At 35.2% G+C, this 15,647-nt stretch overlaps 1 protein-coding gene across 1 annotated transcript in view; it reads right to left on the reverse strand.

The window, feature by feature from the left end:
• Fmn2 (formin 2) overlaps positions 1 to 15,647 on the reverse strand; it is a 313,847-nt gene that overhangs the window by 51,644 nt on the left and 246,556 nt on the right. Inside the window, 1 exon segment of the mRNA XM_087194309.1 lies at positions 13,326 to 13,377. Within this exon segment, the coding sequence (XP_087050435.1) occupies positions 13,326 to 13,377 (52 nt within the window).

Genomic DNA, 15,647 nt, shown 5'->3' on the forward strand with positions numbered 1-15,647 from the left:
AGCCTAAGTTCAAATAAAACAGTCTTTGATAAGCGTGCACATTATCTTCTTGTAACTAAAATAAATGAGTATTTTGTCTGTAGGTACACTTCACAGTTCTTTTGAGCTTTTCTGCTACTTTTGAATGTCATCTATTTTTCTCTCTTTTTTTCATTTTGAATTGACGTGCTCTGTGTCATGTGATCCTTTTTCTCCAGTAGCAACTTCGATGTGGCATTTTCCAAGGTTTTGGTCTTCAGCTGCTGAAAATCTGTGAACACATCTCCTGGGGTCATCAGCTACACTCTCCCACTTTCTGCTTCTATGTGTCTGTGATGACGACATACAATGCCCAGTCACCTGCCATGGTACCTCCCTGATCAACACATTTGAACTAAATACATAGCTTTTTCTCTTTTCTTTTCCTTTTTTTTTAAAGGCATGGTCTTGATAAGTTGCCCAGGCTGGCCTCAAACTAATACTCAGCATTGCTACATGGTAGGCTCATACAGAACGCAAATGTCTTATCTCGCTCTCACTTTTAGAAACACCCTCTTAATCACTCACATGAGAAATCCTAGAAAAGAAACACATGAGACTCAAAACAAAATAAAACAAAACAAAAAACCAGAAACTTTCCAGTATGGTAAATAAAAAGGCACACACCATGGCCCAAGACATGTACTTTCATATTAGGAACATAGGGAAACTTACACGTTTCATACAAGACTTGCTATCCATTAGGAAGAATGCTCCTAGACTTCTTGAAAGGAATCCTGAAGACTAAGGAAGCATGAAGCAATGCTTTCTTTTCTGAGGGACGTTGGATAACTATCAACCAAGGGTGAAGGAAGAATAAATTGAGGATGTATATGTCTGAAAATATATTTATATACAACTTTTCTATCTAAAAATTGCAATATAAACTCATACGTTAAAAGACTGAAGAGGAAGACGTGAGTGGGCTTGGAACTAAGAGAGAGAAAGCTAAAATCACATGTCTTATTATCATAAGCTGACAGATAATGGCTAAATGAATAAACAATGAAAAATCAGTAGGAGAAATATAATGCTGAGAAATACAGCAAATAGCATCAGAGGAAACATTTAAGAGACACGAGGGTATAGGGAAAGGCAGGGCAAGAGGCTGTGGGGGTTTTTTTATAAGCCTGTGATATAAAGTGACTTATTCTACTGTGTCTACACGTACCAGTTTTGCAAGAAATAAAAATATAAAGTTAAATGAAGCAGTAGTATATGTGTGGAAAAATACATGGAGGACAAGAAGCTCGGAAAAACTTTCCTCAACTAATTTGATTAGTATGCTTCCTCTGCAATTTGTTACTTAGAAGACCAAATGACAATGAATCATTTAAGAATAAGTTACAGAGATTAAAAATAAACATCAATAGTCTGGGACTATGATGCTGGCAAAGATTCTCTCCATTTTAAATTCTATCAATATTTCCCAATATGTTCCTCTCATTAAAGATTCAGCTTTAACATTTATTTCTTAATGCTTTTAAAATTTGGCTGATGATCAGAAATAAGAATCTAGAGATCTAGACATGCTCTTGTCTTCCAGAAATCCACATCTACTTCTAGCAGAATGAAATTAAGCTACAGTTGATTTTTGCCCTCTGAATCTTAAAATCTTGCTTCAATTATTTAAAATTATTTTAATTTTGCTGCTCTCATCGGTGAGCAATATTTTGGGGTTGTTAGATTTCCCCAATGAGGTATTTCAAAAAGAAAACCTTACCACTAGTGATTTTGCATATGATCTAGCTCCTGAATATTACTATTTTAGGATGGAGTTAAAATATTATCAAAGGAAAAAAATGCCACTATCTTTCTACATCTATTTTTAATATCAGCTAATTATAGGCCTTCTCCTTTTCTTCTGATTTATATACTATTACATGGGAGAGAAGTAATTCCATCCTTTACTCATTATGTGGTAAATTTTACAATTATATTCACTAAATTCATTTTTCCTCATATCCTAAGCTTTATATATGGAATAAGCTATCAAGTTTTGGATTTTGATATTTAATTATCTTTTGAAACCAGTACTTTCTTTGGTCAAAACAGCATTAAAATAAGTGATAATTTACAGATCCTTACTTTAAAAGTATTTTAACATTATTGAATTTCTTAAATATACATTTGCTCACGTTTCTAGTACACTTTGACTAGAGTTGATAAACCCATATTTCAAATAAAGTTGAGGGATTTAGAATATTATTTGAATTTATTCTTATCTAGCCAAGAATAATGAGATGTAAATCAAAGAATAAAAGAAAGGTAAGTTGTACGTTTTGAAAGTCATGAGAACTACGTTTCATATCCACGAGAATTAAAATTAGAAGACCCTTAACAGAAGTATGTGAAGTATGTATGCTAACCTATATGGTGCTATTTCCTTCCCGAGACATCTCTGAAGGATGTGAGAACCTTCAAAAGAAGCAAAAGAATCTGTTTACTTTTGGCGATACAAGCACTTTGATTCATAGTTGTAATAGTCAAAACATCTCTCAGTTCCATTTTAATGGATCTATATTTTAAGTTTTCTAAGTCAATGAGTAAATTGTATCTACATGGTGTGATAAAATATATAGTGAATGTTTAAATTTTTAAGAAAATATTACAGCAAAGGATATGTTATTATTAATCCCCCTCAAAATATGCCCCCTCACTTTGGGCATACTTATCCCATCATTCTAGCCACTTTCTGAAGCAGTTCGGAAGCCTTCTTTGTTGTCTTTATAAGATGTGTTGAAAAATACCGTGAATGCTGTTGCTGAGCGCCATCCAACAGCAAGGCAGTCTCCTCAAAACATTACAGCTTATCCTCATCCACCTTATTCACTGGGTCTGGCAACCTGCAACTTCTGACTGTTCCTCAAAGTCCAAACGATGATGAAAGGTCAATGTTTTTAATCGATTTAGCAAATGGAGGCAACCACAATACCCCAAACTAAAGACACTCGCAAAAGAGGGCTTCCAGAACTGCTTTAGAAAGTGTCAAGGACAGCGGGGTAAGTGTGTTTGAAGCCAGGGGGAGCATTTGAAGGGGATTAATACCAATGTGTTTTTTACTATAACAAATTTTTAAAACTTAAACATTCAGTGTAGTTTTAATCACGCCTTGTATGTTACCTGTATTCAACCATGCTTGGTTATCACTAAATTCTTAAAATGAAAATCAACTTTAGAAAACTGAAGTCTAAATTTTAGGCAACTGAACAAGAAAGACACAGGACATGCCCCTGAATATTCACTTACAACACTCTAGGAAAAACTAGAGAGAAAAGAAGCTGCTATAATGTCTTTATCACGTTATTTTTCTAATCCCTCCTTCTCAATTTATTGGAAGTTATCTTCTATCTTCTGTTGTTCTTATTGCCTTTTTAATTCTCTGCTCTCTCTCTGTAACATAGAGCATGGAATGAACTTGGACTTTAAGTGAGACAGGGTCTTCTGGCCTAATTTCCCATGTATTTCTTAAATCAACTCTGTAAACCACGTCAAGTATTCCCAATCTCTTTAACTTAATCACAATATCCTCAAGTAGAATAATTTTAATCAATTTATGTGTTCCTTCCACAAAACCCTCATAATTTACTGCTAACAATGTAAAGAGTACAACCAAAAACAAACAAAAAAGACTCTAAGTTATTTTGCAAGGATATATTTTCATAACATTGTAAAATAACCCAAAGACACTTTGGGAACTATTTAACTGGTTTAAATAGTACACAATAGGGTTTGCCAATCTTCTGGAAGTAGCATGCAAAACCTACATCAATTCACGATAATATAGGGGTTTGTGTGCCAGTAATAACCTTTTGCTCTATAAAAAAAATCAGTATAGATGCAAATTGCCATGCCACAGTATAACCAGGGGAATGAAGTGTATTTTCACTGCAAATATGCTAATGCTTCTCCTTGGGATTCTCTGTGACCAAGAATGGGAGTGTGGCCTTGCTCTCACCCAGATGGGTAGAGGTTGTTCAAGGGTGGAGGAGAAAGGCGAGGGGCTGTAGAGATCTTGGGTCAGTGAGGGAAATTGCTGTTTGAAAGGTGAAAAATGCATACATTTTGAGGAGGAAAAATCTGTATGTAGTGGACACTTACATACTTAGTTATTGTGTTGAATGCAATATTTACACTATCATACTGAATTCTCACAGTAAATGAAGGAAACTAAGCCTGAAAAGACTGTGCCTGCCATGGACCTAAAAGTCATCACTAACTTCCTTGACATTCTATGCAGATGATCCACCTATTGAGAGTAGAATTTGTGTGGTTATTTCTTTGCTCCAACTCTGATTTCAAGTCTGCAAAGGCAAATATAGCTGTAATTCCACTGAGCCAAGCTCACAACTACATTGTCTTTCAAGACAGGCGATGACACGTTAGTCAAAAAATTCTGCTACTCTCATGCTACTCTTCAAGTTCATCCATATTTGATGTATGCAATAAGAGAAGCCAAGGGCTGGGGATTTAGCTCAGTGGTTCTGCCGCCTGCCTTGCAGGCACAAGGACCCAAGTTCAATCCCCGGTACCAAAAAAAAAAGAGAGAGAAAAAAATAATAGAAGTCAAAAAATGAGTTTTGTAATGTAAAATTTTAAGAGTTTTATGATGTAAAATTTCTCACAATGAAAGAAAAATTTCAATGTAAAAAATTGTTCAATATTTTCACCAAATTATCTCTTTGCAAGATAGCTACATTCATAGGCCTTATTATTACCTTAGTCCTTTCTTCCTTCCCCAAAAGTTAATGTGCTATTTTTTTTAGTTCCTTATACTGACTTAAAAAAATTGTCTTACCCATTGCCCACACTGGATTAGCCAGTGCTCTTCATGGCTTCTTTGTGTCCAGGAATCCAACAGATTCACTATTTCAAGAGTTCACAATAACACACCTACAGAAAATACTGACTGAATAGTGGGAAGTTGGTGATAAACATCCAAAAGGAAGAATGCCATTAAAGAATTATTCTGTGCTTCCCGTGTGCCAAGTACTCTTCTGTTACCCTTATTTTCAAGATGAGGTGAAAATGGAGGCACAGAGAGTGCTTCCATCTCTCAGCCTCATTTCTGCCCCTTTGGAGGTTGCCAACTTCTACCTTGATTTCTGGCGGCTTCTGAGAATGCTTTGAGGGCTGTAACAATTTAACATGGTTCTTTGTACCCTGTATCTAAAGGAGTACTAAGAAGAACCTCTTAAAGCATGTTTGTTTGTTTGTTTGTTTGTTTGAGACAGGGTGTCTCTATGTAGCTCAGGCTGGTCTCAAACTCACAGTGATCCTTCTGCCTCAGCATCCTGAGTTCTGGGATTATAGGCATGCACCACTACACCCAGGTTAAGGCAGATTTCTAATTTGCCTGATGAAATGTGCACGTAGAAAAATCAGTAACTGTTTCATTTTCTATGTTTCATTCTACTCAGAAAATCTTTCTCTTTCTCTTCTCTGAGAGTGACCTCAGACTACTTTCATTTAAATAGTTTTCCTGACATATCTACTATGCTAAAAATCTATTTTCTCAAGTTGTACACCCTAACAAATCATATTAGTAAATTAAATACACCTGATAACTTTAGTGATTAACTTTTGTTTTTCTGTACTTTCTATGTTGTAAAAATACAACAAAGATAAAAAAAAATACAAAATAGTGAGCAGAATATCATATCCTTTTTTTCTCTCATTATTTTCTCCTCTCCATTTCTATACCATTCATTTTAAGAACACAGTAATCAGGATCCTCAGTAAAAGAATAATGATTTCATTACTTTTTTTCTTAGCTTTAAGGGACAAAAGTTTAGTAATTCTAACCTCTATCAACTTGGAGAAGAATAGAGCTTTTAGAGATTAGTCTGATCTGATTACATTTTTAAAAAGTGGAGTAGAAAGTTGATCCTACACAACAGGAGAGTCTCCATTTTTACAGTAAAACTTTTTAAAAAGTCAAACATTCCTTGGTGCATTTTTCCATACAATTATCAACACAAACTGGAAGAAACACACAAATATTCTCTGAAGCAAAAGGTGCTGAAATCCTATAAAATGCTCTAAAGCTAACAGGCAAAAATTTCAGGAGATACCACCATCTCAGAATGTTCTTTTTATAACTGACAAAGGCCAAGAAATCTACAAAGGGTATCCTGGGCTGTCACATTGTTGAAGGTCAATGGATTTTGTAAAAATTTACATAAGATAGCCTCAGAAGAAACCCCATTTGTACAAAGAGAAGTCCTATACCTAAAACTTAACACATGGCCTGAAAAGGCACAAAATACAGATTTCTATCATTGAGTCAGAAAGCCTTCCTCTGGTGGGTCTCCAGACAGTAGATCTTTTGGCAAGATTGATAGTAGTTAACTAAGAAATCCAAATTGGGAAATAACAAACTCCAACTTTGTTGTACTTTATCAATATTGCTAAGGGAATGATGTCATTGTTTGGGGTTTTGCAAAGACATTCCGTGTCACTTCAGTTTTAATACCAGGCTGGAGCCTGCGTGGTCTGCCAGCATGAGACAGATAAACAAAGACCTGTAGTCTTTCTATTCATCTCCAGATAGTTGTTCAGAAAGATTCTGGAAAATATGCCTATTATGAACTAAACATTTCACTTTTCATTTTATCCATGTGCCAGAAGTCCATTCCTTGGATAAACACTTTACAAACTGACACTCTAAAAGTCACTAAACATGATAAAATATGTGTGCATCAGTTCAGGACTGATTAAATATTTTTCTCTCCCATGACGAATGAACAGTTACATTCTATATGAAACCATTGGAACCAACATTCCTCTTTCTTCCTTCCTTTTTCCTTCCTTCTTTCTTTATTTCTTTCTTTTATGGTCTTATTTTGCATGAAAGATTTATTTTCCATTTCAACTCATTTGTTATACAATCTTAGCTTTGGTGAAATATCACTTAAGTAATAGTACATGTAGAAATAGTATTTATTTTTTTTAAATGTGTGATTTAAAGTTCTTTTAAAATGTGCTTTCTTCTATCACTATTTCTTACTTTTGATTGCTGCTTATTTTCAATTGCCATTGCTAATATTGAAGTGAAATGGGAGAAAAAAGGGAAACTAGTGTATTCTCTTTAAGAGTTAAAAGACTCTATGAGGTAATTAATATATTTGTAAAATATGCAGTCAAATGCTCATCATATAATAATGCTAAAATAAAGAACATAAATTTATTACTTCTGTATGATTGTGATGATTGCTTCTCTATTCAACAAGTTCACTATGGTCTTATGGTATGATCACAAGATTAAAAGAGTTGTGGGATACAGCCAGTGGTAAAGCACCTTCCTAGCAGGCATGGGGCCCTGAGTTCAATCCCTAGTATCATATACACATGGAAGGGAGGGAGGAAGGGAAGGAAAGAGAAGGGGAAGGGAGAGGAGAAAGGGGAGGGAAGGGAAAGGAAATAGGGCTAATCTTTCTAGTTCCTTTTGGGTCCTGGAGGAGGGAAAGACTTCTATTGTAAAATTTTTTAAAACAATTTGATATAAAACTTCAGAATATATATATTATATATTATACATATCCTAGTGTGTATATATATATCACATATATATATGATATATATATCCTATTGGAAAATATAAACATCATCAAAACAAATGTTTTAATCTCTAGGGGGAAAAAAAATCACAAAACACCTAGAAAAATATCCCTTAAAATAGTGTTAGTGGTACATACATTTTACTTTGTTTGCCATTGCTCACAGAGGGTGGGTATTAAGTATTATACAATTTTAACCTTAATTCCCTTTGCCCAGAATATCACCTAAATTAACTAATGAGAATAAGTTATATAATGTAATAGTTAAAATATAATTCATATTTTGCTTTTAGTAATTTCTATCTGCTTTACTAGTGCCAAAAATAAATTTAATTAAAGCAACAGATAGCTGGAATCAAGTCTGTTTCTAAAACTTGTCCTTATTCTACTTCAAAAGTCAGAAGATAGGAGTTTTACCCATGGAATTTAAATAACAGAAGAAATTCAAAGAAAAACATATTACAAAGTAATAAATATTTCAGAGTATGCATAGGTCTATTTTATAACACCGAGCTTCCTTATTCTTTAAATTTATATAAGGAAATAATCATTTATTAGGCAAATCCAAAATTTCCATATTCTCCACCTGTGAGGTGACATGGATACTAAGTAATTGTGAGAAAATAAAACTAATCACATTTCGTCTGGTGATACTTTTCCACAATTGAAGAAAGCCAGGTATGCTAATTAAAAATAAAAGCTGAAGCTGAAACAAACACACACAGTGGGGATATAGCCAACTTTAACAACATTCTGCTGAAATCCATCTTGTAATACAATATGATAGTTTGGCTTGCCCAATGAAATCATCTGAAGATTAGAATATATTCATATGATTTTTATTTGAGTTTTGGATATGGCTCAAGCCTCATTTGCCTATTTGCCTTCCTTTTTGAGAGAATTGACAAGTTCAAAGTATTTACTGAAATCTATATATTTTGTTCTCGTGAAATAGGAGCTCCAACTTCCACTTTTTAGATTAATAGGAAAATGCATGCATAAACAGAATTAGCACATAAAACTATGATGCTAATGTGTAAAATATGAAAAAAGATCTGATTTTTTAAAAAAGGTGTACTAAACCATTGTTTCTTTTGGATATTTTTAGTTATGAAATCATAAAATGATATGAAGAACACATAATATTCTACTATGGACTTTTTTAAAAAAGTGCTAGGACATCAAGACAAATGAATAGAATTCCTTTCAGAGTCAGTTGACAATGTCAGTTTATGGAACATTTTCACAAGAATAAGGCCTTTCTGGTAAGGTCTCTTACCCGCCACCCTGGAAGAGCTTAGCCTACTGCAAAAAACAAGGAATTCTATTCCTACAGCCTAAGAGGATGGAAAGAGAGATGAAGTTTTTCACTCCTTTTACAAATGAAGAAGCTACGGCACAGGCACTTAATGTGTTTTATTTATCTACTTGTACTTCTTGAGTAATAGAGATCCACTCAGAACATGTCAAGAATCAGTCCCTGCCTGACACAACCGTGCCTTCTTTCACGGTGATCTTGGTGAGCATAAGAAGTCCTAAATTAGCTCCAGATCCTTCGGGAAACGTTTTTGGGAAACTTCTTTTTTGGTACAGAAAAGCTGTGTGGTCACTATATGATCATCCTTTGATCCATAAAGCATCTGATAGCCTGTAAATGACTCTGAACCATTTCTAAGAATCAAAGTATGCTAATTTGTTGCCAGTTTGTCACTAGGCTTCTTCCTGCAGGGTATAGAGTAAAAGAAAACCTTTTAAGCATTGCTAGCATCATACAACAAAAACCTGCCCGTGTATTTTCTGTGTCAGGGTTAAAGGGCTAACAGAAGACTAGAAAAGGAAGATCAACTTTGAGGTTAATTAAACAAACAGATCAAGCAGAATCAGTCTGTTTATAAACCATCTTGGCTCCAAAATGGATTTCATCTGGCTGCTGGTAACATGGTACACAGAACATAATAAGAATAACCTATAATAAAAATAAAGGGAGAGATGGAAGACTGAGGAGGTATGAGCCTGAATAAATTCATATTCCTGGCTCTCCTCTTTCAGAGGCAATTGAAATATGTAGAGGTCAAATAGAGGGAGTGTGTGTTGCGTGTGTTTTATTGCAATTTTAGTGGTGGTTGTGTGTTGTAGATAAAGACATATTTGGGCATTTTAAACATTAAAAAGAAATGACATAAAAGGCTAGGGGTTTGCATCCTAAAGATGCTTCTACAAGTACAGAGCACATTTTGAAGCCCAATTTTTCCAGCACCATTTATTAAAGAGGCTATCTTTCCTCCAATGAGGGTGTTTGGCTCCTTTATCGAAGATGAGATGGCTGAGTGTGTCTGGCATTGTTTCTGCATCTTCTAATCTGTTCCACTGGTCCTCAGGTCTGTTTCTTTGCCAGTACCATGCTGTTTTTATCACAGTAGCTTTGTAGTAGAGTTGCAGGTTGGGGATTGTGATACCCCCTGCCATGTCTCTGTTACCTAGAATTGCTTTTGCTATTCTGGGGCTTCAACTTGCCAAAGATTAAAACTAGACCTATATCTCTCACCATGCACTAAACTAAAATCAAAATGGATTAAAGATCTAAATATTAAAATAGAAACTCTGAACCAGTTGGAACAGTGGTTAGGTAGAACCCTTGAAGACAGCGGTGTAGGAAAAGATTTTATGAACAAAACCTCAGTTGCCCGTGAACTAGCACAAACAATCAACAAGTGGGATCTCTTCTTATTAAAAGGCTTCTGCACAGCAAGAGAAACCACCAACAGTATGAAGAGACAACCCACAATGTGGGAAAAAATCTTCACCTGCTCTTCCTCAGACAAAGGTCTACTATCTCAAATCTATAAAGAGCTTAAAAAGATCAGACCTCCCAAATTTAAAGACCCAATCCGAAAATGGGCATCTGAAATGAACAGACATTTCTCAGACAAAGAAGTAGAAATAGCAAATAAATACATGAAAAAATGTTCAACATCACTGGTTATTCAAGAGATGCAACACTGAGATTCTACTTCACTCCAGAAAGAATGGCTGCTATCATGAAATCAACCAATAACAAATGCTGTAGGGGCTGTGGGGAAAGAGAAACCCTGCTCCACTGCTGGTAGGAGTGTAGACTGGTGCAAGCACTGTGGAATTCAGTATGGAGATACCTCAATGAACTAGGACTGGAAGTCCCATTTGACCCCGCTATTCCACTGCTGGGGATCTTCCTCAAAGAATTAAAAGAATCATACCACAGTGATATATGTGTGCCCATGTTCATAGCAGCACAGTTTGTAATAGCTAAAACTTGGAAACAGCCCAAATGCCCATCAACTGGAGACTGGAGAAAGAAAATGTGGTTTTTTTAATAAAATGGAGTACCACTCAGCCATAAAAAAATGAGAAATTAGAGACATTTATAGCTAAGTGGATGCACATTGAGGCGAGACCCTTAAGTGGAATAAATAGGACACACATGTGTAAACACCGAATAGTTTCTCTGGTGTGAGAAACTGAAAGTGTAAATAAGGACTAAATGTATAATAGGTAATGTGAAATAGGAAGAAAAGGGGCAAAGGGGAAGGAAGTGGGAGGGCTAGGGGAAAGGATAGAAGGGAATAGGATTAATATGAGAAAATGGAAAAATAGGAACAAAATCTTTGTAAATAGGGAGGAATGGAGGGGTTGAAGGGAGGGCTGGGCAAGGGTGAAAAATAAGAACCAAGAGAGACTATATAAAGGTGCAAATTTCCAATGATGAATGTCATTATATTGTATACCTAAAATGTACCAATGACTAGAATGAATAATCGACAATGTAAAATAGGAAGAAAAGGTCCAAAGGGGTAGAGGTAGTGGGAGGGGCAGGGGAAAGGAAAGAAGGGAAAGGAAAAATGATGAGAAATGGAAAAAATGGAAATAAAGTCTTTGTAAATAGGGAAGGGTGGAGGGGGTGAAGGGAGGGCTAGGAATGGGGAAAAAATAAGAACCAAGATGCATTATGTAAAGGTACAATTCCCAATGAGAAATGTAATTGTGTTGCATACCTACAATGTACCAATAAAAGAATTTAATTTTAAAAAAAAAGTACAGAGCACATTTGGTGATCCACCATTGGTGGTGGGAAGGTACACAAAATAGCCAAGGCCTTTCAGCTAGGAAGGAGAAATGAATGCTAGAATCTCAGTCAAAGTCCACCATTCCCTCAATGCTTCAGCCTGCTCATAACAGTGGGGTTAGAGGCCGTGCACTCAGCTGATGCTGTTACACTGACTGTGTAAGTAAGTATTAGCAAGACTGTATACAGGAATGTAATATGTGATTTTATTTTAAAGCCTGCTTTCCCAGGAGTTCCCCTGGGTCAGAATAGCTGATTGTTCAGCCAATGGGTGGCCAGAGGTTGTGCAGAAATCCCAAGGGTCAGAGAGGCAATAGGTCTTGACATGGTTGGGCTCCCATCCTGATCTGATATTCATGAGCAGGTGGAGCCTAGTATGCTTAGGCACAGCCTCCCAACTTCTAGTAGCCCCTGTGATCCCTGAAGGATCCTTCTCTGCTGCCTTCTTCCCTTGTTCTTTCTCTTAAAATTTTGACTGCCTGGCCATTCAGCTTGTTGCTACTGTACTATGCAGCTACAAGGGCCCTCTTCAACTGGTCTTCACCAAGACCTCCAAAGGTAAGGATCTCACCTTATAAAGCAATGACAAAGAACTTCTTCAATAAAACTTTTCCCTAGAGAATAATCAGATTCTCTTTAGAAAGTGTGATGGTTAATTTTATGTGTCAACTTGGCTAGGTTATGATGCCCAGTTTTGGGTCAAAACCAGTCTAGTGGTTGTTGTGAAAGCAGTTTTTAGATGTGATTAATGCAGATGTTAAGAAAAGCAGATTCCCCTGCCTAACATGGCTGGGCCTCATCCAGTCAGTTGAAGGCCTTAGACTGAGGAGGTTCCCACGTAGAAAGGAATTCTGCCTCCAGACTACTTTCAGACTTGAGATTACAACATCAACTCCTACGGAATTGCCAGCCTGCCTGGCTAATTTTAGGCTTGCTAGCTCCTATAGCCATGTGAGCCAATTCCACAAAATAAATCTTTCACTCTCTCTCAATTTTTCTTTCTCAAACTCTCTCAATGTCTCTCTCCAGTACTTGCACCTCTCTCTCTCCCTCCCTCCAAACACACACACACACTCAAACACACACTTTGTTTTTCTGAAGAACCATGACTAATGGAGAGAAAAAGGAGAAAAGATAATTGAGTAAGAAAAGCAGAGAGATTTCTGATACACTTGTCTCTGCTCACCCATGATTTCACTCTGGAAGTGAAAGTGCATCCAGGGGAAGCTCTGCCCTGGGTTTTTCTTTTGAGAACAGGCATTCAATAGTTTTCTATAATCAAACTCATCAACCTTTATTCTTGCAAAAATTCCTTCTTGCATTTACACAGTCCACACCTTATTTGAAAGGGAAGATGCTAGTCTACAGCCGTACGCCCCACCCCGAACATGCCTGATTGTCTGAAAGAGAAGATGCTATGCTGCTAAAAGTAATTTGGTACTCCATGGAATTATACATTATGTAGTCATAAAAATAAAATTTAGTGTTCATTTTGGAAATCAAATATACCATTGTATGGGATTTCTTTTTGTTTTATGCTTGAAAATAAAAAGTAAATTAATAATTTGTTTGAGATGAAATATACTAAGCACTTTACTAGCCTATCCTGAGAAGAAATGCTATATGAAAAGAAAGCAATTTCTCACCATTTATGAGTCTCTGTCAGTGAAGTTTCTTCTGCTTCCTGGTCAATTTTAGCTGAAAATGAAGAAAAGGATGTGAGACAGATAAACAGTTTACTTTCTCAAGAAAAATATGATCTAAATAATATGACATTTATTTTAACTATTACTTATAATACATCCTGACCAGAAATTTATTTTAAATCTATGAATGTCACTGATACATATAATTAAAGTGAGCATATTTAATTTTAATTAAGTTGACACTACTATATCAACACAGATTTGGTATATTACATAATCAATAAAAACTTTCAAATTCTAAATCATATCCTAACAATAGTCACAGTAACTTGAGAAAAGAAAATACCAATTTCATGTTTACATCAAATGTGTCAGTGTTTAAATGCCAATGATTAGTTCAACTAGTTAAAAACAATTCTCTCAAGCAAAGATGCAAACACAAGTCAAAAACTAAACAAATGGTAACTAACCTTCTTGAGTTATATTAAGAACTGTGAACTCTGCAATGGAGCTCTTTGTAACAGAGATCACAAGTAAACAGATCATGATCTGTTCTGAAACGGGCGGGTGGTGGGGTGGGATACCCATTTACTCACTATAACAACTTTGTATAAATTTCAAAAATGAAATTTGCTTAAAGTTGCTTAAGAATCTATCATTTAAAGTATGGTAGTGTCTTTTAATTTATGTATAAGCATTGTGTAATTTATATATTACTCCACACATACCCTTACCTGTTTTTTCTACATTACATTTGGTACAACAGTTGCAAACATATGGTTATTTCACATAATACTATCTTGATATTTTGAAATATGTACTATTAGATTTTAAAAAGGTAAATTGTGACCTGGTAAATTTATTTCACAGTCGGTGACCCACAGTTTGGAAATCACTTGAGTTATGAGATAAAATGCACATATGCATATGAAGAAGTTGTCTTTTTATTTACAATCATTTCCTTTTGGGTCACACTTGTAGCCATTTGCAGAAATTAGAAGACAAAATGGAGCAAGGCAAGCTGGTTATAAAAACAAAATTGGAAGTGTGCACCTTAAAGAAAACTCACAGTCACTTGGGAATTGTTAAAGTGTCTCTGTCACTACTCACAACACAATAGTACAGCTTGGGCTAGTTAATGTTTACAACTTCAGACAGTATTTTCTTGAAGGTCTGTACAGCATCTACAAAGTCATAACTGAGTGCCATGCTTCCACGCTTTGCCAGGATTGTCAGGATTTAACAAGGCTCCCTTTGAGCCAGCAAGGGAATATTTTTCTTTCTTTCTTTTCCCTTTTTGTACTTTAGATTGCTTACATAAACTTACAGGTCAATTGTTAGCCATATTAAAAAACACAATACATGTTCCGTGATATTGCTTTGAAAAGTCTCCAGTATGAACACACTGTCTTATAAAAATCTCTTCTGGGTTGTCTACCATAAAACATGATTTGCTTCCAGAAACAATTCTAGAAACACATAAAAATTGTTTAAGGCAAAATTTTAAAAAGCACCATAATGCATACCACTTTCAGGAAGGACTTTTTTTTTCTTTGTAAAATACAATGATCAAGACTGAGATTAGAAGAAAGAATTTCTGGACTACTTTATGATTCAAGTAAATGGTTTATAAAACTTAAAATACACAAGAATGATATGCCAGAAATCAGCATCCTGTTTCTGATTCTGTCACTAAAATTAGACATGTGACTTTAGGCAAATAAAATAACTCTGTTAATATATACAAAATATTTGACGTAATTCCTCTAATAATTAGTAGAGACTAAATAAATGTCTCTTGAAAATTTTGGACTTGATGATCTTAAAATTCTTTCAGTGATAGAATACATAATTATGTTTAACTAAGTCAAACACTATTTTGTTTCAACAGTATCGGGAGATAAAGAAAGCATATACTTGTAGCTTTTCAAAGCATATGTTCCTAAGTTGTGATAAATGGGGTAAAGTAAATTTCACTTGTTCATAATGGTTACTTATGATGTGCACCAAAACAGCTCTTACTTCCTTGTATGAACAAATCTGGCCTTTTTAATAAAACTCGCTTTAATCCAGTGTGGCAGAACATTAATGCATACCAAAGGAATAAAACAAAAAGACTCTCTTGGCAAACCTAAGAGCCATACCACAACCAAAAAGCCAAATTAAAATCACAGAAAATACTTAGAAATTCTCTACTATCCATTATTTTTACATGATTATGAAGCTAAGGTAATTTGTACATCGAAACTGTAATCAGCTTTAATAAACAATCGAAACAGAGATGAAAGTACATTAGAGTCTACGTTTCAACTCTTGATGTAG

The sequence above is a fragment of the Heterocephalus glaber genome, unplaced genomic scaffold, assembly GCF_053883595.1.
Source record: "Heterocephalus glaber isolate CG9 unplaced genomic scaffold, H.glaber_assembly_v1.0 deba00001600, whole genome shotgun sequence".
Taxonomy (NCBI): Eukaryota; Metazoa; Chordata; class Mammalia; order Rodentia; family Bathyergidae; genus Heterocephalus; species Heterocephalus glaber.